Source organism: Macrotis lagotis, chromosome X (genome assembly GCF_037893015.1).
Source record: "Macrotis lagotis isolate mMagLag1 chromosome X, bilby.v1.9.chrom.fasta, whole genome shotgun sequence".
NCBI lineage: Eukaryota > Metazoa > Chordata > Mammalia > Peramelemorphia > Peramelidae > Macrotis > Macrotis lagotis.
The window spans coordinates 327,095,151-327,119,161 of record NC_133666.1 but is presented as its reverse complement, the minus strand read 5'-3'; the positions used below and the strand labels follow the sequence as shown (position 1 = coordinate 327,119,161).

Here is a 24,011-nt window from a genome sequence, read left to right as displayed (position 1 = left end):
ACTGCTAAAGTGATTTTCTCAAAGTTTAGATGTGTCTATGTTATTCTTGGCATTCTATCTCTCTGTAGATAGAAGGTAATAGACTTGCTTATACTTCATTACTTACACAATAACAATATATAAATAAATGATTGCTAAATACAGTTGGATGGGCAGCCTATTCAAATAGTCTCTGTCTTACCTATACGTATGAATGTATGTACAACACACATGTGTGTATGTATATATATATGCATACATACATGCACACATCTTAGACAAATACTGCAAATGGATAAGGGATTGAAAGAATTCAGAGTATATTGCAATAGGAAAATTGATCTGTACATTTTTTAAAGACCATATGTGATTATTTTGTAAATCATCTTTTTTAAACCAGTATTTTCCCAATGATGCAAAATGGCTGCAAATCATGTGTACCACAAACTTCGGGGAATTAAAATTATGGGTAGTTCAGGGATACTTGATAGCTGGATGATGGGTATAATCAGACTGAATCTATTATTCATATTCCTGAAGATTACTTGTGAACTGGAAAATAGCATAAATAATGTTTGTCCTTCATTTTCAAAGAAGACCATGACATCAGGGAGGCAATTCTATGACAAGCACTTGAATTGGATTTGAGTGAAGAAAGGTTGCACTAATTCTCCAGCCTCACTTTCTCCTCCAGGGCCATCTGGGTCCAGTGGCCAGATATGAATCAGGAGTACTGGAGATGGCCCTGGATGAGAGGAAGTCAGTCAGTGTTATGTGACTTGCCTAAGGTCACACAGCTAGTAAGAGTCAAGTGTCTGAAGCTGGATTTGAACTCCTTTCCTCCTGACTCCAAGATCAGTGTTTGATCCACTGGACCAATTAGCTGCCCTGTTAAACTTGTAGGAAGTGTTTAACTGGAAAAGAAGAGGATAATAGACAGGTAGCCCATGTGAAACCCTGTTACTCATGGAATGTTGATCAGCCTAGAGAACTGTCTCCATCATGCTGAACTGGGCAAATCCTTTTTGGTGTTTCTGTAATAGGACAAGGGTGAGACATGGATGGATTGAAATCTGTACCAATGGGAGCAGAGCTCCCATAAAGGAGCTCACAGAGTCTTTGAATATTGGAATATAATTGAACATTTAAAAATTTCTTCATTATTTTTTGTATCTCTGTTCTGACAGTTGTAGTTCTGTGCACTGCAAAGACTGAGAAATTACTGAGCTGAATATTTTCAGAAATTGTTTAGTAACAACTTAAAGAACAACATGAATAGGAGATGGCTAAAATGGTCTGTATATTAAAAAATCCAGTTAGTTTTGTATTATCCTGAATTTATAACAAAATTAGTGGTCAAAAATGGCTTTTATAGATAATCTCCTAAAAGTCTACAATGAAAGGAAAGCTACATAATGAGATTACATGTCTGCTTCACGGTTCCAGAGTAAGATGTTATATATTTTTTCCCCTTAGTAGAAAAATAAAGAGGATTTTAAGAACACCTGTGTTTGCACCTCCAAAATCACGTTTAGGACATTGTATAACAAATCCTTGCTGTGTTTACCTATTCTTCAGCTTTGCATGTGTCCCATCCTCTCTCCCTCCCCTCATAAAAAAAAGCAGACTCAAGAAACAAGTCAAAACTATGACCTTAGGGTTTTTTCAAATAACAAGGCTTTAATTCTTATAAAGTGTGAAATTTTAAGCTTTATGGTTCTTGATGACTATAATTATATATATATATACATATATATATATATATATATATATATATATATGCTTTTCAAAATGATTTCTAAAGTTTTATTCTTCCCCTTGAAGTGTTCATACAAGCAGCAGCTTTTAAGCATCTTATCAAAATTGTCAATTCTCTTTGCCTTTTAAGATCTTCATTCTTCCCCCTCCCTATTGCCTCATATGTTTTTGAGTATTGCTTAAAGTTTCCACTTAAGCTGAGTGTTCATTAAACAAGATTTTGTTGTCTTTGGATTTGAAAATTAAAAGAAAATTGGGAGCAATTATAAATTATTGCTTAAAGACTAACAATCTCAGTCTTTTTCTTTCCAGGGTAAATACATATGATTGTGGGGGAAAAATTTCAGACTGGTTGTCAAAATTTTTTGGTCGTCATTGTCGTTTGATCAAACAGAGTTCAAATTTCAAAAGAAGTACAAACAAGAAACATAGACAAGGTAAATCAATTTATCTTGGCTCTTAGAAAATTGAATTTAGGCTTATCTTGTAATGTTGACCCTTGCACACATTTGTATTATTTATGGAGTTAGTTTATGGGAAGACATATTATTATGCATACAATTGAGACTGTTATCTCTCATATTTGAAAGGAGAAATTATTGACCCTATGCCAGACATAGTGACATACTTTTGGTTAGTGAATACTTAACTATTTAGATAGGCTTTATATGAGGGTTTCAGGGGTTGACTTCAATCCCTCCCTTCCAAGATTCAGGTCTCAGACTTGTACAGAACTTACAGAAATTTTTTGATGTAATGCAGCAATTTTCTTGTAATAAGGAATTATCAAGCATTAGGTTACTGTCAGAAGACAATTGCTAGTCTTGCCTCTACACCTTGGCAAATTGCTTAATCTTACTGTGTTGCAGTTTTAGTTTCTTCATTTGAAATGCATGGTGTTTGGAAGTTCAAAGGAGAGCCTTTTAAAAAAGAAAAACAATCTTTAAAATATAAGGCATTATTCCTTGCACAGTGAACTTCTTACCCCAAAGTCCTCCAACGATGTTTCAGTGTGAGGTGGAAGTGACCTTGGATCTTTAAAGATTTAAGAGGCCAGGAATGTTGACCTTAGTGATGGTCTATGCTGTTTGTTCATCACTTGAGTACTAGCCTAGTTATGTTTGAAGAGGTTTACTACCAGAAATATAGCAGCAGATTATAGAGGCTTTAACTTTTAGCTATTGTAATTCATATTATAAGGATCATATACTAAATCATGCAAATGTTTCCATCTTAATTAACAGAAAGAAAGCCATACTTATGATACCATGGCTTCTTTAAATATTGAAGTATCAGTATGTAACTGAGTGAGCAGACCTTGGTGCACTGATTTACAAGAACTAAGAATCCAGAAGTCTGATCTGTCACCTAGAATGCTCGCCTATTAAATTCCATTTATGCATTCATTCAATTCATTAATAATAATATACATTATGTTTCTTAATATTCATTTTTACAAAAGATACTAAAAAGATTTTCTAATATAATGTATCCCAAAGTGTGGGGGGGACATCATTTCTTGGAGACTTGTGCTTAAATTTAATTACAAAACTCAGATGGTAATTATTTGTAATAATACCACCTTAAAAATAGTTGTAGCTTAAAAAATCAAATTTGCTGCTGAAATAGACAAATTTTAGAAAGAAATCATTCAAAGATCCTAAAAAATAGCATTAATATAGGCTATGATAGTTGTTGACTCATGCAAAAATATATTGGATAATAGGATCAGAAGTAGGACCTAGGTTTGTAGACTTTACAGAATTTTGTCTCTAAATTATCATTATTTTCTTGGAGAAAAGAAGTGGCAGTCCTAGGTTCAATAAAAATCAAGTAAGGGACAGTTAAGTGACTCAGTGGATAGAGCACTGGACCTGGAGACAGGAGTTCAAATCTGGCCTCAGACACTTAATAATTATCTAGCTGTGTAGCCTTAGGCAAGCCACTTAACCCCATTGCCTTGCAAAAAACCTAAAAAAATAGATCAGCACTAATTAATAATTAGAAAAAAAGAAATTGAAAGTATTTTTAACATATAGGAAATGACTTGATAGTGTTGTGGTAGTGACAAATACACACAACACGCATATAGCAGCTATTAGAACAAATATGTAGGGCAAATATTAAAACAGATAAAACTTGACAGAAGAAAGAATAATGAGAAAATATGGCATTCAATCAAAACAACAATAATCTAATAAATTCAAACAAGTTTTGGATATTTAAAGTGGAAGATGGCTTTGGAAAAGGAGGATACTGACATGGATGATAGCGATTTTATAAAATAGTTTAATTTGATTTAAATCAATTGCTATAAAAAGAACTTAAATGAAAAATATAAAAGATTCATTAGCCAGTAAATACTTGTTCTTCTTGAAGTATTAGAACAACCCAGGGCAACCCCAGTTTAAAATATAAACTCATTTGTAAAATTTTGTGGAGAAGTATAGTAGAAAAATTATGAACAGAATCACCTTGTAAAACAGTAAGAAACACAGAAAAAAAAATTTAAACCAAACGGCACAAAATTCAAACAAACAAAGTCAAACTGATGGAATTTAAGATAGAAAAAGGAAGGAGGGCAAACATACATGAAAAATGAAAAGAACTATAAATATACATATATACACACATCTGTTATGAAATTATTTTCACTATCAAGGACAATTGCACCATTTCACTTGGAGTCAAACATCACAACCTGTGGAGAAAATGGACATGATTAGTGAAGAAAGAAAAGATGGGAAAAATAAACTAGATGGAAGAGGTTTGTTCTAGAGCCAACGTAATTTTTTTTAGGTTTTTTTTTTGTGTGAGGCAAACGGGGTTAAGTGGCTTGCCCAAGGCCACACAGCTAGGTAATTATTAAGTGTCTGAGACTGGATTTGAACCCAGGTACTCCTAACTCCAGGGCCAGTGCTTTATCCATTACGCTAGCCACCCTTAGAACCAACATAATTAAGAGAGCATTGTGGTATCTGAAGGAAGGGAAGATAGTAAAAATGTATAAAAGAATATCAGGTCTTTATCATCACCAGGGATGTAACTGAAAGAACAATAATAACTTCCAGCTGATAGCTCACTTTCCAATTTGTAAAAATGTTAATGAGAATAATCTTTACATATGAGGCCTTGTAAAATAGTCAAGCCTTTGAAAGCAATATTCCATAGTAGATCACAGAATTCATCAAATAACTGACTGAAAGAAGTAAAGACCAAAAGATGCTACTGTGTTTAATTAAAAAAAAGGCTCTGATTTTGAAAAGCTAAAAGCCACCTTAAAGACTCTTGCCCAATAATAGATCTTTCATGCACATGTCAACATTATAAATGACTGTTTGACAGAGGTAACAGAGATAATTTTGTCCAACCATCTGACTATTAATATCAAGCAATGAAACACATGATTCCCCAAGATGTTTGCTACTGTCATGTAGGACATTGAGTACAGAGCCCAAGTTGAGATGAGAGTCCCTCTAGAAAGATGGCAAGGTCTTCCAAATGTTCTTGGTTGCAGGTGATGTACTGATTGTAGCAAGCTCCAGAACAGGGTAAATCCTTCAAAAACTGTGACCATGTTTGTCCAGAACATAGGAGGTGAGGCAGCATTGTATTTTACAAAATTTAAAGTCCATAATCACTTTAAAGAGGTTGATCTAATTATCCACACAGGAAGAAAAAATGAATTAATAATAACAAATAGCATTATAATAGCATTTACTTTGTTCCAGGTACCATGCTTTGCAATTTTCATTGACTATTTCATTTGGTCTCATTTGATGAAGATTGCCTATTGTCCAAACTATGATTCATAGTGCTTTGGGCAACTTGTGGAGATGATTGATTAGTATGTATAATTAGTACATACAATGCCCTGGGTCCAGAACTGAGCAATAAGAGGAAAGTAGGCTGGACTGTCTTTGGGCTATTAAAAGCATGATGAGATTTTGAAAAGTTTAGCCAGGTCATATTCCTCATATTCAAGCTGGGACATAATTCATTGTCCACTCTTTGTGAGTGTCCCAAGTTATGTTCTGTTGAACTATTTACATAAGTTGTCCATCTAGTTACATTCCATAATCAGGACAGTCGGTCATTTTAATCTTCATCTTTCATTTTCACTTTTGCCTCTCTGTATGAAAAATTGAGCCACATTCCTTTGACTCATTATAGATCTCATTCAGGATTTGGGACTGGATGGAAATAATACAATGCACTAGTCGGAGCAACTAATAAATAGCAGGGTGATTCTAGGATCTTTGGGTCTACTCATTATGATGATTTATGTTGATTAAACTTCCTTAGGAAATGATGACCATCTGTGTTGATGTTTGTTCTTTTATTTATTTCCCAACTTTTAGCATCAATAGCTTGGTTAATTATGTTAGACTGTAATTGTCTTAATAAAATGCCCTATCCTCTGATCTTTATTTAATCATATAATTTGTTATTGACCTTTGCTCTTACAAATGGATAGTCTAGGTGCATAACCAAGGGCTAATGAACAATTAAACATTAATAAAAATAATATTTAAGAAATCATTCTCACATTGATAAATCTTTGTTTCCTTGAAGATGTCTCTGGAATCATTGAATTTGTGTCCATATTCTAATTCTGATACTTACTATCTGTTAGGATAATAGGCAAGACATTAAACCTTTCCAAATCTTAGTTTCCTTACATATAAAATAGAGAGGAATGAATCTAAAAACCTTTTTTAATTCTAGATCTTTGAGCCTGTATTTTCTAACATATCCTTTGCTTGTGTTGAAATCACAGAGTGATTTCACACTATGCTGATTTAATTGGATGGTATTATCAGAATTTTAGAATTTATCTATTTCTTCTTCCTCTCCAAAAGATTCTGTTCTATAAGCTTGTTGTTATTTTTGTAGCCTTTTCTTTTTGGAGATTGTTTATCATGAGCACTGCAATACAAAAGAGCACTGCAATACAGAAGAGCACTACAATACAAAAGGATTACATTTGTCTTTTGATTCATGATCAAAATAGCTCTATCAACTCAAATCCACATTTTATTCAGCTACAATTTCCTGTCCTCTTCAGGCCATATTTAAAGCATTCCCAGCTGAGTAGAAGCTGTTAGAGCTTAAGCTCTGTTGGCATGATATTCCAGAATCCAAGGTATCCTCCATATTATGATGAAGCATAAACTTAGGAAGTAGTTTGGTGTCTTGGCAATAGCTTGGGTCCCAGGACCCAAGTTCAAATCCTAGCTCTCCATTTTACTATCCACATTCCCCAAGGGGTGTTGTTTAATTTCTTAGGTCCTTTTTGAAAGAGTTAGGGCAGTAGATGGTACAATGCATAAAGAACTGGACCTAAAGTCAGGAAGTATTCCTCAGTTCAAATCTGACCTCAGACATTTACTAGCTTTGTGACCCTGGGTAAGACACCAAACCCTATTTGCCTTGGTTTCCTCATCTGTAAAATGAATCACAGAAGGAAATGGCAAACCATTCTAATATCTTTGCCAAGAAAAAATCCAAAGAAGAATCACTAAGAGTCAGACATGACCAGAACAACAGCAAAAGGAGGGTTGTTAGATTAGATGAATCCAAGATCCCTCCTAGCTCTATTATTCTACTACTATTATTATTGTTACTTTGAAGAAACATATTTTTATAAAGCATACTTTACCTAAAGGAAATTTGGTTGACTAGAACTGATTCTGAGAAATTCAATGGCACAACTAGCCAATGCCCAATGATGGTCAACCTTTTGAAATTATAATAAAGCTAGTTTTGAGGATACCTAGAGAAGTCCCCAGCTCTGAACCAGATTCTTCTGCAAACAAAAGTAACTAATACAACCTAAATCTGCTGATAATTTATTTTTGTTGGTGAGTTGTTTTGGTCATGTCTGACTCTTTGTGACTCTTCTTTGGGTTTTTCTTGGCAAAGATACTAGAATGGTTTGCTATTTGCTTCCCCAGCTCATTTTATAGATGAAGAAACTGAGGCAAACAGATTTGCCTAGGATCACACAGCAAGTAAGTGTCTGAGGTCACATTTGAATTTAGTTCCTTGAGTCCAGGCAGGAATTCTTTCTACTAGCCACACTCTTTTTTTTTTTTTTTTTTTTTTTTTTTTTTTAGGGTTTTTGCAAGGCAAATGGGGTTAAGTAGCTTGCCCAAGCTAGGTAATTATTAATTGTCTGAGGCTGGATTTGAACTCAGGTACTCCTGACTCCAGGGCCAGTGCTCTATCCACTGCGCCACCTAGCTGCCCCCAGCCACATTCTTTGAATTTAAATCCTAGCCTTTCTTGTTTACTATCTGTCTCAGAAAAATTATGTAATTTCTCTGAGCTTTAATTTCTTTATACTGAAAAAATGGGGATAATAACATACCCATCAGTCTTCCTCTTGAAAATATGAGTAAAGCATTTCATAAATCTCTAAGTGTTATATAGATATGAATTATTATTATAAAGGCAAAAACTCACTTGCCCCAAAACACATTAGCATAACCCTTCATTGCAAGTTTAGAAATGGTAAGTTTTCCTTTTGTGAGTTTCCTAAGGAAGTTTAAGGTTTATATGGGGTACACAAAGTGAGTATGACTGAGCAAAGGTATGTGGAAAGAGACCAGCAAATTCAACAGATTAGAAAAGTGGGGAAGGGGGAATAAAGAATCACCATAATAATAGCTTTACTTCTGTGGCAGGAATCCTATGGTTGGAGTTGCTGGTTCTGTGTTTTATTTTCCCATTGGGAAGCTTTTATTTTGTGACTAAATTTCAGTATAGTATTGTATTGACTGCTAATATTTTTGAATAGTCTTTTTTGACAAATCATATTATTTTATCATCATAATTACTATGCCCTTCAATGTGTTTGAGTTTTAGATTCCATTCATTTTAACTGGAGTTATGATAGGATCATCAGGACTAGACCTCCCAATTTTTTCTAGCAAAATGCTTCTCTAAATTTTTGATTGCAAATTAATGGGAAATGGACTTCATTTGAAAAAATCTGCTTTAAAGCAGACTTTGCTGGAAGGACTGTTTTCCTAAATATAGAAATAAAAAATAACATGTTGTTGCTTTAACTATGACATTAAAATACCGAATTGCTTCTTTTTTAGATCTATCTCATGACACAAACGCCTCCCTTTCTTTGGTAAATGAAGCACAATATCTCCTGATAAATAGAGCTAGTGTTTTGGTACTTCATCAGCTGTTAAATGAAAGGTAAGAAATACTCTCTTAAGAAAGGTCAGTCATGTAAGCTGTAAGCAAATGTTAGATATTTTGTAGACAAGTGTTTCTTAGCAGCTTCTGTTGCTCTCTGATGTGGTCTTTCTGTTTCTTTCAAAATGTCCTCAGCAAATTCAAAACATATTTATGAAATGCCTATTATGTGCAGAGCACTATGCTGGTGAATTGGCGGCTCAAGAGTGTGTTGTTCTCCCAATTACCTAGCAGTAGATGTTCTCTAAGTAGGTAACATTATGACCACAGAAGAGAAATGAAAAACAAGCCCTCACATCTCATAAAACTTGAGTATCAAGAAGCCAAGTTTATTGTGATGAAATTTGAGGGTTCAGTTTATGCTTAATCATGAAAGGATGGGGGAACATATATGCTGAACTTTGGGCCCTCTGGAGCTTTTCCAAGTAGAACATGTTTCTCCAGACCGATGGGGGTTTCTAGTTTCTTTTTTCAGGCTGGCTGCTGTTTTCACTGATGTAAGTGCTAACACCTTAGATGAAGGTTCTCAGATTTTGGGTTATTGCCCAGGTATGGCACATGGGTGGCATTTCCTCTTAATGAACTATGAAATTCTTACCAGATTTCTCCTTTTCTCCAAGATCTATGTCCTATAAGATTCATGGGGTCAAAAAGTAAACTTAAATTATAACTTCATAGCCATCTTGAGACTGGATCTGAGAAGAAACATTCTTATAAATTCAGATATCTAGGATGGGAACAGGGCAAGATTAAGATGTTTCCGATGAGTCCTTATATTTTTTCCAACAATGAGGGGTAGGGACTAGATCAACTGAGGAATAAAGGCCCATGATGAATAAGAAACCAAATCCAATTCAATCCAACAAGCCTTTTTTAAGCCTGTACAGAAAGTAGAATACTGTGTTAGTTGCTGGAGATAGGAAGATTTAAAGGTTAGATAAGTAAATGTTCCTTTTCCAGAAGAGCTGCAGGATTGTGAGAGGATTAGATAACAAATATTATACACAGTACTAAATTGTAAATAGATTTGACAGATATAAAGCAAAATGCATGTAAAGTCTAAGGTAATCATTCATAATAGAGAAGATCAGGAAAGTTTTAGAGATTTGAAACCAAGGACCAACATTTGAGCCCTGGTTCTACTCCATAATAACTGCAATTCAAAAGTCTTTTCCATTCTTTGAACCTCAGTTTTTTCCAACTATAAAATAAGGAGTTTGGACTAAATGATCTCTAAACTCACTTTCAGTTGCTAATCTGTGATTCTACAGTCAAGATGTTATTTGCATAGATTTTAAAGGATGGACAGAAATGCAACTATAAAGCATTACTATAAATATTATGACATAAATATTTTGATATCTTTGGACTTATGCTTAGCAGTGGATCTCTGAATCAAAGGGTACAGTCATTTTAGTCTCTTTTTTTGCATAATTGTAGGTAGACCTGTGAGTTAATATAGACATTCCATATTATTTCCCAGAATGTCTATATTAACTCACAGGTCCACCTACAATTAATGTACCTATCCTTTTGCATCCTCTTCAGTATTCATTATTCACATTTGTTTTCATTTTTGACCATTTTCAGGGTCTGAGGTGAAACCTTAGGGTTGTTTTAATTTGCATTTCTCTACTGGTTATTTGAATTTGAATCATTTTTTTCATAAGAATGTTAATGGTTTACAATTCTTATTTTGAGAAAGATTTGTTATTTCAAAGGCATTTTAAACTTGTGATAGGTACTGAAGATATTATTATTGTTACTAATAATAATTATTAGACATGATCTTGATGCCCTTCACCCTCCCTTTCTAGTTGTCCTCTTCTATAGCCTCACTAGGTCCTTCCTAAAATATGATAGGCTAAACATAATGTCTCAGTTATGGTTTAACTAGGGCAGAGAATCTGAGTTGGAGATATTCCTAACCCTGGACACTATTTCTCTTAAAATAGCTAAAATTACTTAGAGAGTTTGGGTTTTGGGTGCAACTATATTCTCTGTTCTACTCATGTTGTGAATCTTACAGTCTACTTAAGCCCTTCTCAGGTGAATTGTTGTCTAGATGTAACTATTCATCTTGTATATGTGAATTTGATTTTTTTGAATGTGGTGTATTTTATAGTTATCTTTATTTAAGCTGAATATTGTTAGGGTCCTGTTTTATGTTCTAATCTGTCAAGATCTTTTCAAATTCAGGTTATAGCTTAATTTTCCTCTTTATCTTAGTTTCAACATATATCAAATGCTCACTGTGTACAAGGTAACATGTCAGGTTTCAATTAAAAATCAAAGTTTAAGAAACATCTGTGGTAGTATAACCAGCTGAGTAAACCTGATATCTTGATTCTTTGTTGGCTCTGTGAACATAGTTTGTGCCTTGGGAAAGAAAACTTCAAAGGGTTCAAAGAAAGCATAGGTAGAATACACTGACTTAAAATTCTTTAGGTTAAATCAGCCTAACATGGATGTGGTGCTTTCCAGAATAAAACCAAGAACTCAAAGAACAATGAGGGGAGCATGACTACAATAGTAGCCCTTCAAGTTCATATCTCATGACAATCACTTGAAGGGATTGGGAGTGCTTGGCCTAAAGAAGAAAATATATAAAGGTACCTTGTCTTCTGATAATAAAGGGCTATCATGAGAATTAGCAGGAGCTAATATTACTTGACCATAGAGGGAAGACCTAGGAACTCTATTTAGAAATTGTTGAGAGGCCATTTTCAATTTAATCTAAGTGAAATCTCCCTCCTCACCAGAATGATCCAAAAGTACACTGGTTTGTTTCAGTTGGTATTGGACCTCTCACGAGAGGTTTTCAAGCAAAGGATACTTCAACACTGATTGAGGATGCTATAGAAGGAATTTTTTTTTTTTTTTATCAAAAATAGGATTACGGGGCGGCTAGGTGGTGTAGTGGATAAAGCACTGGCCTTGGAGTCAGGAGTACCTGGGTTTAAATCTGGTCTCAGACACTTAATAATTACCTAGCTGTATGGCCTTGGGCAAGCCACTTAACCCCATTTGCCTTGCAAAAACCTAAAAAAAATAGGATTACATGTAATTTTTAAATCTTTAATGAATAAACATTTATTAAGTACTTGCTGTATACTTGACAGAGTGCTAGATGCTGGTAATACAAACTACTCATAAGAAATGTAGATTCTAATGGGGAACAAATATATACATACATACAGATATACAGATATATATATATATATAATTATACTGTGTAAAATATAAAGTTGATAAATATTAGACAGTTGGGGATTGAGGGCAATAACTGAGGGAAGATCAGGAAAGGCAATTTTTTTATATTTATTTTTTCAACTACATGATATGGTAACTTTGAGTTTTACATTTTTCTCCCTCTGTCCCTTCCCTCCCCCTTCCCCCTGACAGAAAGCAATCCAACATAGGCTCTACATGTATAATCTTACTAAACATAGATCCATGCTAGTTATATTGTGAGAGAAGAAGCAAATCAAAATGGCGAAAAGCGTTAGAGAGAAAAAAACCAAAATACATAAGAAAACTTAAAAAAATAAAGATAGCAAGTTTTGGTCTTCAATCAAACTCCACAGATCTTTATCTGGATATGGATGGTGTTTCCCAACATAAGAGAAAGACAATTTTTAAAAGGATTTTGGTTGAGAAAGAGAATGAAAATAGAGAATGAGAGCTTCAAGGGGATGATAGGGAATAGAATGGAGAAGATGAGCAGGGATGGAATCATGTGCACATGTAGAGAGGTTAGCCTTGGGAAGGAAAATGACAACTTCATTATCATGGTCTAGGGGAGAAAAGATTTATGGGGGATAGTGTTGGGTTTTTTCACATGAAGAGAATTGGGAGATGGATGGATTCACAAGGAATAGTAAGAGGCGAGGTCTTCATCTGAGTGAGAGAGGGAGGAGAAATTTATAGTGGACCATAAAAGGTTTAAAATACTTCTGAAAGGAATGAGATATGGGATCAATTAGGAATAAAGACTGCAACAGCAACAGCAACAACAATAACAGATAATATTTGCATGGTACTTACTATAGACCAGGCACTGGGTTAAGAGATTTGCAAATATCCTGTTTTATGTTTTCAATAATCATGGGTAGTAGGTGTTATTATTTCCATTTTACAGATGAGGAAACTGAGGAAAACAGGTTAAATGACTTGTTCAACTTCCTGACTCCATGGTGGTCTCTCTCTCTAGCCACTGGAATGAAGTTGAATAACATGAAATTTTAATGTACCAAGTCAGGACAGTTGTGAACTTCTTTTATTTCTGTTGCCATATGACCAGGAGTAGAAAAGGTAAAAGGTGGGAATAATCTAGGGCTGTGGTCTGGTAAGAGATGAACTGAAGAAAGATAAAGGAGTGAGGGATCTGAGAGGACAATGTTGAGTTGAAATTGTTTGGTGGTTCAGTTGGGTCTCATTCTTTGTGACTCCATGGACCATAATGTCCATGGGGTTTTCTTGGCAGAGGGATAATTTGACCAATTCCTTTTCCAGTAGGTTAAGGCAATCAGAGGTCAAGTGACTTGCCCACTTTTTATCAGATGTCTGAGGCTGGATTTGGACTTGAGTTTTTTTTATTTTTTTTATTTTTTATATTTAATATTTATTTATTCTCATTTTGTACAAATAATGTTTTGTTATACATTAATAAAATATTCTTGTTTAAGAGTAAACAAAATACCCCCTTCCCCTCAAAAATATAGACTCACTTGAGTGATAAAGTAAAGGGGAGAGAAAAAATTAAAATTAAAAAAGTAATAGTAATAATTGTAGGTATGGCCAGGTGGCGCAATGGACAGAGCACCAGCCCTGGAGCCAGGAGCACCCAGGCCCATATCCAGCCCCATACACCCAACAATCACCCAGCCGTGTGACATGCAAGCCACCCCAACCCCACTGCCTTGCAAAAACCAGAAAAAAGGAAAAAAACACCCAAAATAAAATAAAATAGTAATAATAGTAGGGGTGGCTGGGTGGCAGACAGTGGACTTGAGTTTTTAATGACTCCAGGTCCAAAAATGTTATCCACTGTTATCCACCTAGCTGACTTAAGTTGAAATGGCTAACTATATATTAGAAAGGGAGAAAAGTGATTTCAGAAAAGGAATGCTATCTTAAAAAACATCTGAAAGGGGCTTAAAGGTCTTAAGCAGGACAACCATGAGTGAGAGATAGGGAGAGATGGAATGCTAGGACTTTGTGGTTAGAGGATTGTCACAGTTCTTAATTGGAGAAATGGAACCCTTGTGAACCATGTAAAGATTCAGGATGTGACTTTTGTTATGTGTGGCTGAAGTCAATTGAAGGACTAAGTCATGAGATTCAAGTAGAAATGATTGGAAGGTTAGTTAGAAGGGATATTGAAGCTCCCTAGTATAAGAGAAGGTTTTGGGAGAGGAAGAATGTGAGCTTGATAGTGAACTCTTTGACAAAGGAGGGAGGGACCAGTGTAGCCACGCTGATTTCAATTGCGCAGAAAATTATGATTGAACTTTAAAGAAGAGGTTGCTGAGAATGGAGGCAAAGGGAGAGAAGGTGGAAGGTTCATTGGGAAGCAAAGAATATTCTGACTCTTCTAGAACCATGTGAGGGTTGGTCAGAAAGGGGCAGGATGTGGAAGAAGCTGCTAAGGAAGAATGTTATCAAGGAGGGACATGGGTGGAGTGTAATGAAGGAAACAAGTTTCAGTCAGGACTAATCAATAAAAGAAAGTATAAGGGGAAAAAGAACCAGAATTAAGGGAAGGAGTATGAGGGAGTGAAATAGGATCTGTGTGGAGGTGGGTTAGGTAGGATAATATTGAGGTCAATGGATGATAAGAGTTGCTTGATTGATTAATACAGGGATAGGGAGAGATCCATGTTAACCATAGGAACAATAATAAATGGAACATGGATAATAAAGCTTACAACCTTCAAAGGGTGTTGCAGATGATTCTGGACTGGCATCAAATCTGGTTTATGTCTTTTCTTCCCTGATAATACATCTTTGGGTTGGTGAAAGGCAGTTAAGGTTACACTAATATTTTGTGACTGACTCTCTTTGATATTTCCATTAAATAATTTAAAAAATATCTCACATTTTCATATCTTTAGGAATAAATGAGACCATCACCTTATGAACTAGCATTCTGACCTCTTGACTTTAGAAGTCTTTGTTAGTAGTATCCTGATAACACCACTAGATGGTGGTATTTCCTCACCCTCTAGGACCATCTGGTGAGGGAAAAGAAGGCATCACGTTTTCTTCTTGAGAGAGAAAAGAATTAAATTTCTCTAGAGATGAAGAGGCATCATTGCTATCCACCCACAACCATTAGGTACCAGGTTCAGGCAGGACCCAGGCCTCCTGATGCTCAGTTCACTGACTTTTTTTTCACTGTATGCTGCTGAAAATTCATCCTGTCTTCATGAGACATCATCGTTGCCAACTCCAATTTCATTCTATACCTAGCAAGATTTGTGTCAAGTTGGTGATTTTTGATAGTTTTCTCTAGGGTAAAATGACAAAGTCACTGAAATCTAATTTTCAGCTCCTGGTGATATGACTTAAAGGTAAATAGTTTTAGGTGATGTGGATGTATTTAGACAACTGGGACTCTATTATTATTAAAAGCTTTCTTCTATTTTATTTTTGGAGAATTTTTTCTTTTCAGTAGTCAACTTATATCAATTAATGAACAAACATTTGTTATGTATCTATGATATTTTCCCCATGTTTCCCAAACCTTTAATTTCTTTAGCAATGGATAATTTAATAGCTACCCAAAATTTCAACTTCTTTACTTTCTCCCAGGAATGGATGCTCTGTAAATAGAATCTGTAGGTGGGCCAGCATCCTTCATTTATAGATTAATGTCTGTTCCCCAAATCTTGGCAATGAGGACTTGTAAATAATTCCCTTCCTAATTACTAAGAATTCCCCCAAGTATAAAGAAGGTATCAATAAATGAACACTAGTTGTCATCTAGTCAGATAGATAAGAAGTGTTTACAGTACAATTAATACATTACTTCCAATTGGGGGGGGCTGTATATTGACAGTGATGAAAATGGAACAGAAGAATTATTGCCAATGAGAGAACTAATTCAACGTTTCCGTGCCAATATAGTTATCAATGGAACTAAGGCCTTTGAGGAAGAGAAATGGGATGAGATTTCCATTGACACCTTACATTTTCTGGTAAGTAGCAAAAAATTCTATTATTTTTTACCCAGTGGTTCCTTCATAGATTCAAACCTTATGAAATACTGTGAAAAGATCACTGACTCTAGAGTCCAAGGACCTGTATTCAAATTCTGATCCTGATCTTACTTCTTGTGTGACCTTGGTCAAGGTACTTAGCTTTCCTAACCTGTACTCAGTTTCCTTATGTGTGAGAATCCCATGCCCCCTTTCTCTTATCTGGTCAACTTTTTCAGTCAAACTAAGAAGATGGTGGTTGCCTAATAGAAATTGGTATCATGCTTCTCTCAACCCTACTTGGTAGATCTTTAGTTTTTCTAGCTAAAGTGCTGTTGAGGTATGATAGGAGTGTCAGCATAGTGTTGGTAGCTTCTGCAATTGTCTGAATGACATGATGTTTTGAAGTATTTGAAGGGTGGAAGAGGGATTAGATTTACTCTACTTGGTTCCAGAAGGCAAAACTAGGAACAATGAATGAATGGATGGATGGATGGATACTATGGAGGCAAATTTATGCTTAATGTTAGGGAAAAAATCCCCAAACTTCCTAATGCTAGGAAGTTGGAAATTTTTAGGCAAAGACTGGATGTCGTTTTGTCACATTATTTAAGAGATTCCCTTCAGGTATGTTTTGGGTTAGATTGAAATTGTCTACTGACTGCTATGAGGATTCAGGAACTCTGAGAAATCTGACTAGTTGGAATTCCTTTACAGATGATCATCATTATCTCCCTAGTCAATTTTGAAGATTCATGTTTGGATTAGAATAAGTAGTCATCACAAAATTTCAATTACCTGTCTATCCTTAATATGGAATATTATTTTTTAAAACTATATATAACCTTGCATAGAGAGGCAGTCTAGCATTGTGAAAAGAGTGCCAAATTCTACTACATATTGGCTGTGTAACCCAAAACAAGTCACTTAATCATCTCTATGCCACAAGCAATTCTCTAAGGCTCCAAGTTGCAGAGCAAATGCCTATCTTTGGAAGGAATTTCTTTACCAAGAATTTCCTATGGCAGGGAATTTACAAGTATGGCACATTTTACCCCCTTTCCCCCCCTCACCCTTCCAAATCAACAAGAATTTATTAAATATCTACTATGTGCAAAGCACTGGGAATATGAAAGCAAAAATGATACCATGCCTGTTCTCAAGGAGCTTACATTGTGTTGGAGAAAATATCTATATATCTTTATAGGATATATGGAAAGAAATGGGAAGACACTTGAGGCAGGGAGAGCAATAAGAAGACTAGTCATCCAATAATTATTGAACATACCTTGTTTGCAAAATTCTATTTACTAGGACCATGATAAAAAATAGAATCAATGTGTTTAAGTATGAGATAGTTTCCTCTCCTGAAAAATTCCAGGTCACCAAATCTTTGTCACTAACCTGAAACTTAGCTACCAGTGAGTTGCCTTTTACTATCAGCCATGGTCCTGGGTTGACAGCACAGCAAACAGCACTTAAAGATTGGGGTCAGAATTTTGGGCAGAAAAGAAACATACCAGATGAGTACCTCTTAACCAATTCTAACCATCCTTCATTTTTCATTTTTCTTTTGATTTGGGTTGCAAGGTAGTCAAGGAAAAAAAGGAGAAAGAAAGACTTGAAGAGAGAGGGCAAATAGGGGGTAGGTTGAATTGTGAGAGAGAACAAAGCATGTTTGATCTGGCATTTCCTGATGGAAAAAAGTCTATATAGTCAGTTATACTTAAAATTCCAAAGGTCAGGTAGTCAATGATTCTGATTTCAATTCTCTAGCTTTTGGCTATCTAATCAATAAACATTAGATAGAGCTATAAAACATTTATTTAGTGCTTATTATGTGCTAGTTATTAATTATTAATCCCATGAGCTTATTGCTTCTCTCTTTTCTTTAAACTGCTCCCCCCCCCAAATTCCTTCTCCTTTTTGATTCTCCTTCCTTTTTTTGGTTATACCTTCATAATTGCTTCTGATGTCTCCTGTTCTTCCCATATCCCTAACAGGGGTTTCACCCACAGTTCTGTTTTAGTCTTTTTTTTCCTCCTCACTTTCCTTCAGAAATCCTACTCACCCACACAATCTTAGCTATCACCTCTTGGGAATGACTCCAAAATTTGCTCTAAGAGCTCTGTATTTTTTTTTGCAAGGCAGTGGGGTTAAGTGGCTTGCCCAAGGTCACACAGCTAGGTAATTATTATTATTTAGTGTCTGAGGCCAGGTGCTCCTGACTCGAGGTACTTCTGACTTGAGGGCCAGTGTGTCACTTAGCCACCCCTGTGAGAGCTCTGTCTTTCACTTGGACTAGTATCCATATTCCCAATCATCTTTTAGGAGTTTTATATGAAGATTGTATCAGTGTTAGAAATATAGATGAAAATGAATCAGATTCAGGAGCCAAGACCAGAAGCTAGGACTTGAGGTGGTAGGAGGGTGTAGGTCTGAGAATGGGTCCAGTTTGGCAAAGGAATGGTGGCAAACTGGTGACCAACATTTTGGGTTAGGAACCAGGTGGACAATCAGAAATAAGAAAATGTATAAGTACCAAGGTCAGTGCCAAGCAGTAGGTGAGAATTCCGACAGGGTCAAAGGATCATACAGTTTGAAGGTCAAAACAGAACCAGTCTGGAATCCAGGGATACAGCCTAGTTATGAGCACTCAGAAGCCAGGCCAACATTCTGAGCAAGTAGAGTCAGAAGCTAAGCAAGGAATCTGGGCATTGAGTACAGGACACCAGCAGCAGAGAAGAGCTTGATACTATGCCAGCACTTTGCTTTCAGCCAGGAAATTTTTATCTACTTAAAGTTTAAATCTTGTTTTTCTCTTCAGCTGCTCTATACTTTTTTTTTCTCCTGAGGCGAAACAATTCATAATTTTCCTATTTGTCTTCTCTGCAATGTTTTGGAAATAAACTTGCAATCTAACTGCTGTTATCCTTGGTGGCCATACTTCTGCCTTTGACAAGGGCATTAAATGTTTGCCTGAGATTTTAGAGCTGGGGGAGGGAGGGGATAGTCTTTTAATGATCTCTTTTTGCTATTTTTTTAAAAATATAAAGTTCCCTGAGAAATAGCAATAGTCAACATCTTTAGTAAGAGATGACTGAGCAGAGGTTCATGTCAGATCTCTTTAAGACAGATGGTTAAGGTTCCCATTGCTGCTAGGGAGCAAAAGTAAGCCAAACATCTACAAGCCTAGTGATTCAGATAGCACCTAGGGAATTATGGCATCCATGAAAAGAGGCTTCCTTGAAGTCTAGAAAGCAAGAGGTCAAGATAGAAGTGAGTAATCAAAGTTTTCAATTGCTAGAAATAAATAAAACACCTTAGAATCAGGGGTTAAAAATGAAGTGCAAAAGGACAAGCAGACCTTGCTATTTAAGGGAACCATGGCTTCAACATTTAGGATGACAGGTAAAACAGGATACTACCAGCAACCAAAAAGCAAAAGTGAACTTCATCCTAGGGTCCTTTGACCTTTGATATTATACTTCTTCTCAGAGTGTTTGGCAGTAGTATGAGATTGAGGAGTGTGTAAGAAATAATTAATCATACTATGATAGTAGGTACAATCTTTATAGTATAGAGTATAGTATAGAGTACAGTAGGTACAGTCTGTATAGTATAGAGTACAGTCTGCATAGGTAAAGTATAGAGTCTGTACCCCCTTTATAGGATATGGAGTTAATTAAAAAATTAAAATTAAAAAAATTTAAAACAAAGAGCATGTGTTTTAAGGCTGAAATTCATTCAATCAACAAGAATTTATTAAGTACCTACTATGTGCAAAGCATTGGGAATATGAAAACAAAAATTAAACAGTTTCTGTTCTCAAGGAGCTTACATTATATTGGGGAAAATGTCTATATCCATATATCTATATATCTATATCTATAAATATATGCATAGAAGTGGGAAGACACTTGAGGCAGGGAGAACCATAAGAACACTAGTCATCCAATAATTATTGAACATATCTTGTTTGTAAAGCACTGTGCCAAGTATCCCAGATAAAAACTATTGATGATATATTGATATAAAATATATTGATGACTAAATTCTATTGATGATAATAATAACAATATTTTTAATCTACAAGATTGTAGAAGCATTTCTTTGTCCTGTGATGGGGTTCTTTTACAGTACTATAGAGCGAGGTTGAGTTTGAGAATATAATTGCTCTAGTTTATATTTTTTTTGCATGGGTTTGATGATATCTAGAAAACCATGTCCACTCAAAATAATATGATAAAACTAGGTTAGAAGAGCAAACTTGGTTTCTTGATAAGTTGTTCCCTTGATGTGATTTTAGTCTAGGGACAACCTCAGAGAGATTCATTTACCATTTTTTTTCTGGTCAGTGAGAAACAAGTACTCTAACTTTGGTTCTGTTGTTTTCCTTACTTCTCTGAGTGAAGATTCTGTTTCTGGCACTCAGCTTGTTGCCCATTTGCAATAACTCAATGGAATGAGATCTGGGTGTTTTGTTCAAAGACCTACATAGTGTCTTTCTACTCTCACTTAGAAATGCTTTTCATCCAGGGATTTGGGTGATGTTGGGAAGAGATTTGATCCCAAGATGGTGGCATCTACCCAGACTTCACTTACAATATCAGATTCCATTGAGAAAGAGAGTAGAGGACAAATTGGTGTTTAACCTTTATATTTTTCACATATACAACACATGTATGCATCATGTTATTGGAGTGATGTTCAATTTTCTAAGAGCAGTTGCTTAAAGTCACATGCCACTTCTTTCCCACCCCTACCTTCATCCATCATCCTATTTATCACTCTCCAATTATGAAATTCTAACCTAGGGGACTAGGGGACATTTATTACTTTTCTTCATAGATATAACCAGGATGAGACAATCAGGACTTTGTCCAAGCAAAGACAAATTTAGATGATGCCATATGCCATATCACATATGTGTTGGGAGTGTGTGGCTAAGAGTTCATGCTTGGGAGGGAAACTTGAAAGGGGTAGGATTACCAATACTTGGGGCTCTTCATGCTAACTCACTTCATCCCTGATCCCTCTACTAGGGTGTGGAAAAGTTGGAGCCAAGCTGATCTCCTCCTTTGGGTCATAGCTTCAATTCAATTTAATGCAATAAGCATGTATTAAGTACCCATTTTATTCCAAGAAAAATAAAATAGTACATACTTTCTAGAAGCTTATAATCTACTAGAGGAAACAACAAATATGTATCCAAATTAAGACCAGCATGGGAGAAGGGAGCTGGGAAGAATAGATGGTCCCCAATCTTTAAACCTCTGAACTGGGGTCAAACTAGGTTCTTGGTTTCCTTTAAGACTCAGTTTAGGGGGGCGGTTAGATGGTGCAGTGGATAGAGCACCGGCCCTGGAGTTGGGAAGACCTGAATTCAAATCCGACCTCAGACACAATAATTACCTAACTGTGTGGCTTTGGGCAAGCCACTTAACCCCATTGCCTTGCAAAAACTAAAAAAAAAAGAAAAGAAAAGAACAAAAGACAGTTTAAGTACATCTCCTATCTCATCTTTTCAATATATATCTTGTATATTTGGAAACATTTACACATATATGTATATACATATATAAATATACATATATGTATATTGAATATCCTATTGGAATGCCCCATGTGAACAGAGGCCAGGTCTCCCCTTTTCTTTGTTATTTTTTGACTTCTTTAGTTGCTATGGGTCCAGTAATCATTTCTTTTCAGATTCCCCCCAGATCTAGATATCAAACCCTAATTTATCTTCTGAGTTACAGTCCTTTATCACCAATTCCTTCTTGACCACATTCAAATGAATATAGCATAGGCATGTCAAATGTAGCTGAAACTCCTTGTTTCTATTGGAAATAGCACCAACCTACAAGTCACTTTATTACACACTCCTAAGGACTGAGTTCCCAAGTCTTGTTTCTTCTACCTCCACAAAATCCCTTTTCAATATATGAATAATACCCTAGTTCACATGCTCATCATCTCTTGTCTGGATTATTGTAATAGTTACTCAACTGGGAATCTTGGCTTTGATTCCCCCCTTCAAGTCCATTCTTCATTTTGCTACCAAAGACAATCTTCCTAAAGCACAATGCTGACCCTGTCATTTTCCTGATCAAGAAGCTTCAATGGCTCCTTTTTGCCTCCAGGATAAAGCAAAAACCTTTCAGCTTGGCATTTCAGTCCTGGACTATCTGGCTCCAGTCTGTCTCTCCAGACTTACTGCATGTTGTGACTTTCACAAACTCTTTAGTTCAAACAAATTTACCTACTTTTAGTTCAGTGGTCTTGGCATTTTACTACCTGTCTTTGTATCTTTGTGCAAGCTGCTCTCCATAATTGAAGGTGGATTGACTTCTTCATCTTTTTTTTTTTTTGGTAGGTTTTTGCAAGGCAGTGGGGTTAAGTGGCTTGCCCAAGGTCACACAGCTAGGTAATTATTAAGTGTCTGAGGTCGGATTTGAATTCAGGTACTCCTGATTCCAGGGCTGGTGCTCTATCCACTGTGCCACCTAGCCGCCCCCAACTTCTTCATCTTTGATGAACTTCTCATCTTTGCTTCTCAGAAGCCCTAGCTTCTTGAAAAAATTTAAATCTTGTGTTACTTCCCAGGAAGCCTTCCTGACTCCCCTAAAACAAAACTGTTTCCCTCTCACTGCTCAAATGACCTTGTATAGATTTGTCTATTTGCATATGCTATCCTCCCCCTTCCCAGTCCCCCTTGAGGGCAGGGCCTCACTCTCCTACCAGCTCTTTGGATTGTGTTGGAACCTTACATCAAGATCTACAAGAATCCAGGAGTCTCCTCCCCCATTCCCCCTAGCTGTGGACATCTTTCCTGACTGCTGTCTGAGGTGCAACAATTTCTAGTTATGTCTCTGCTTATCTTTGCCTATCTTCCTAGTTGTTCCAAGACAAGCACTTGCAGTTAGTTCCACATCTTTCTCTTTTCCTCCACACAAGAAATGTTTAATATATATACACCCACTATTGATAATGCAAAACAATATGGGGGGGAAGGAAGAAACATTTATTAAGTTCCTATCAGGTTCCAGGCATTTTGTTAAATGTTTATAAAGATCTCATTTGATATAAACTAGGTAGGTCCTGTATTATAAATGGCCTGGGGCCAGGGGTCCTTTCAGTGATGTTGTCTTCAGGCTGTTTGATGTTATTGGGAAGGTCCAAAGTTAGTAAGGTGTAGGTCCTCTTCAGCCATTCTTATGAAGAAAATTAGTCATCGTGTCACAAATCTATTTCACTGCAGTCCTCTGCTGTATGAAGGTCTCTCCTTCTACTTCTTGTCTTTGCTATTTCTTTAGGTGTTAGGACCATGCCACAGGTGCCAAATGATTTGCATTGATCAGCAAACTGGACAAAAAAACCAAGATGTATTCCAAACACTTTCTTCTACTCGAGAGAGAAAGGTAAGTAGAACTGCAAAGTATTCTTATAACCATGAGGGGTATTTTCTTTATAGTCTGGAATTATAAGGAAAAAGAAGATTATGACTGAAGGTTTCCATGGGTTTATTTATCTCCAAAAGTAGGAAGGAAAATGATCATTCTTTCATTTTATTAAAGATTTTATTAAATTACTAGGGAATGAGCTGTTTCATAGATCCTCAGGGATGAAAAAGTCATCACTTTGTGGCTAGTTTGCTGGTAATAAGCAGATTTATAGTTACCATTACTGTTCCTTGGACAAAATTGGGAGTCCTTGCAGTTCAGTAGAATCTGCTGAAATTTGCACTCTGCTGATGTGACCTTTGAAAACTGAGAGAAATTATTGTAGTAAATGTTGGAGCCTAGAAAAATATGAAGAGACAACCTGTAGCAAGAGTGAGAAGCAACAAACGAG

At 35.9% G+C, this 24,011-nt stretch overlaps 1 protein-coding gene across 2 annotated transcripts in view; it reads left to right on the top strand.

The window, feature by feature from the left end:
- The window catches only part of MOCOS (molybdenum cofactor sulfurase), a 113,807-nt gene that overhangs the window by 58,435 nt on the left and 31,361 nt on the right, over window positions 1-24,011 (top strand). For both annotated transcript variants that reach the window (XM_074204611.1, XM_074204610.1), the window contains 4 exons: window positions 2,050-2,174; window positions 8,847-8,952; window positions 16,016-16,154; window positions 23,474-23,578. In XM_074204611.1, the coding sequence (XP_074060712.1) occupies window positions 2,050-2,174; window positions 8,847-8,952; window positions 16,016-16,154; window positions 23,474-23,578 (475 nt within the window). The remainder of the gene's footprint in view (window positions 1-2,049; window positions 2,175-8,846; window positions 8,953-16,015; window positions 16,155-23,473; window positions 23,579-24,011) is intronic.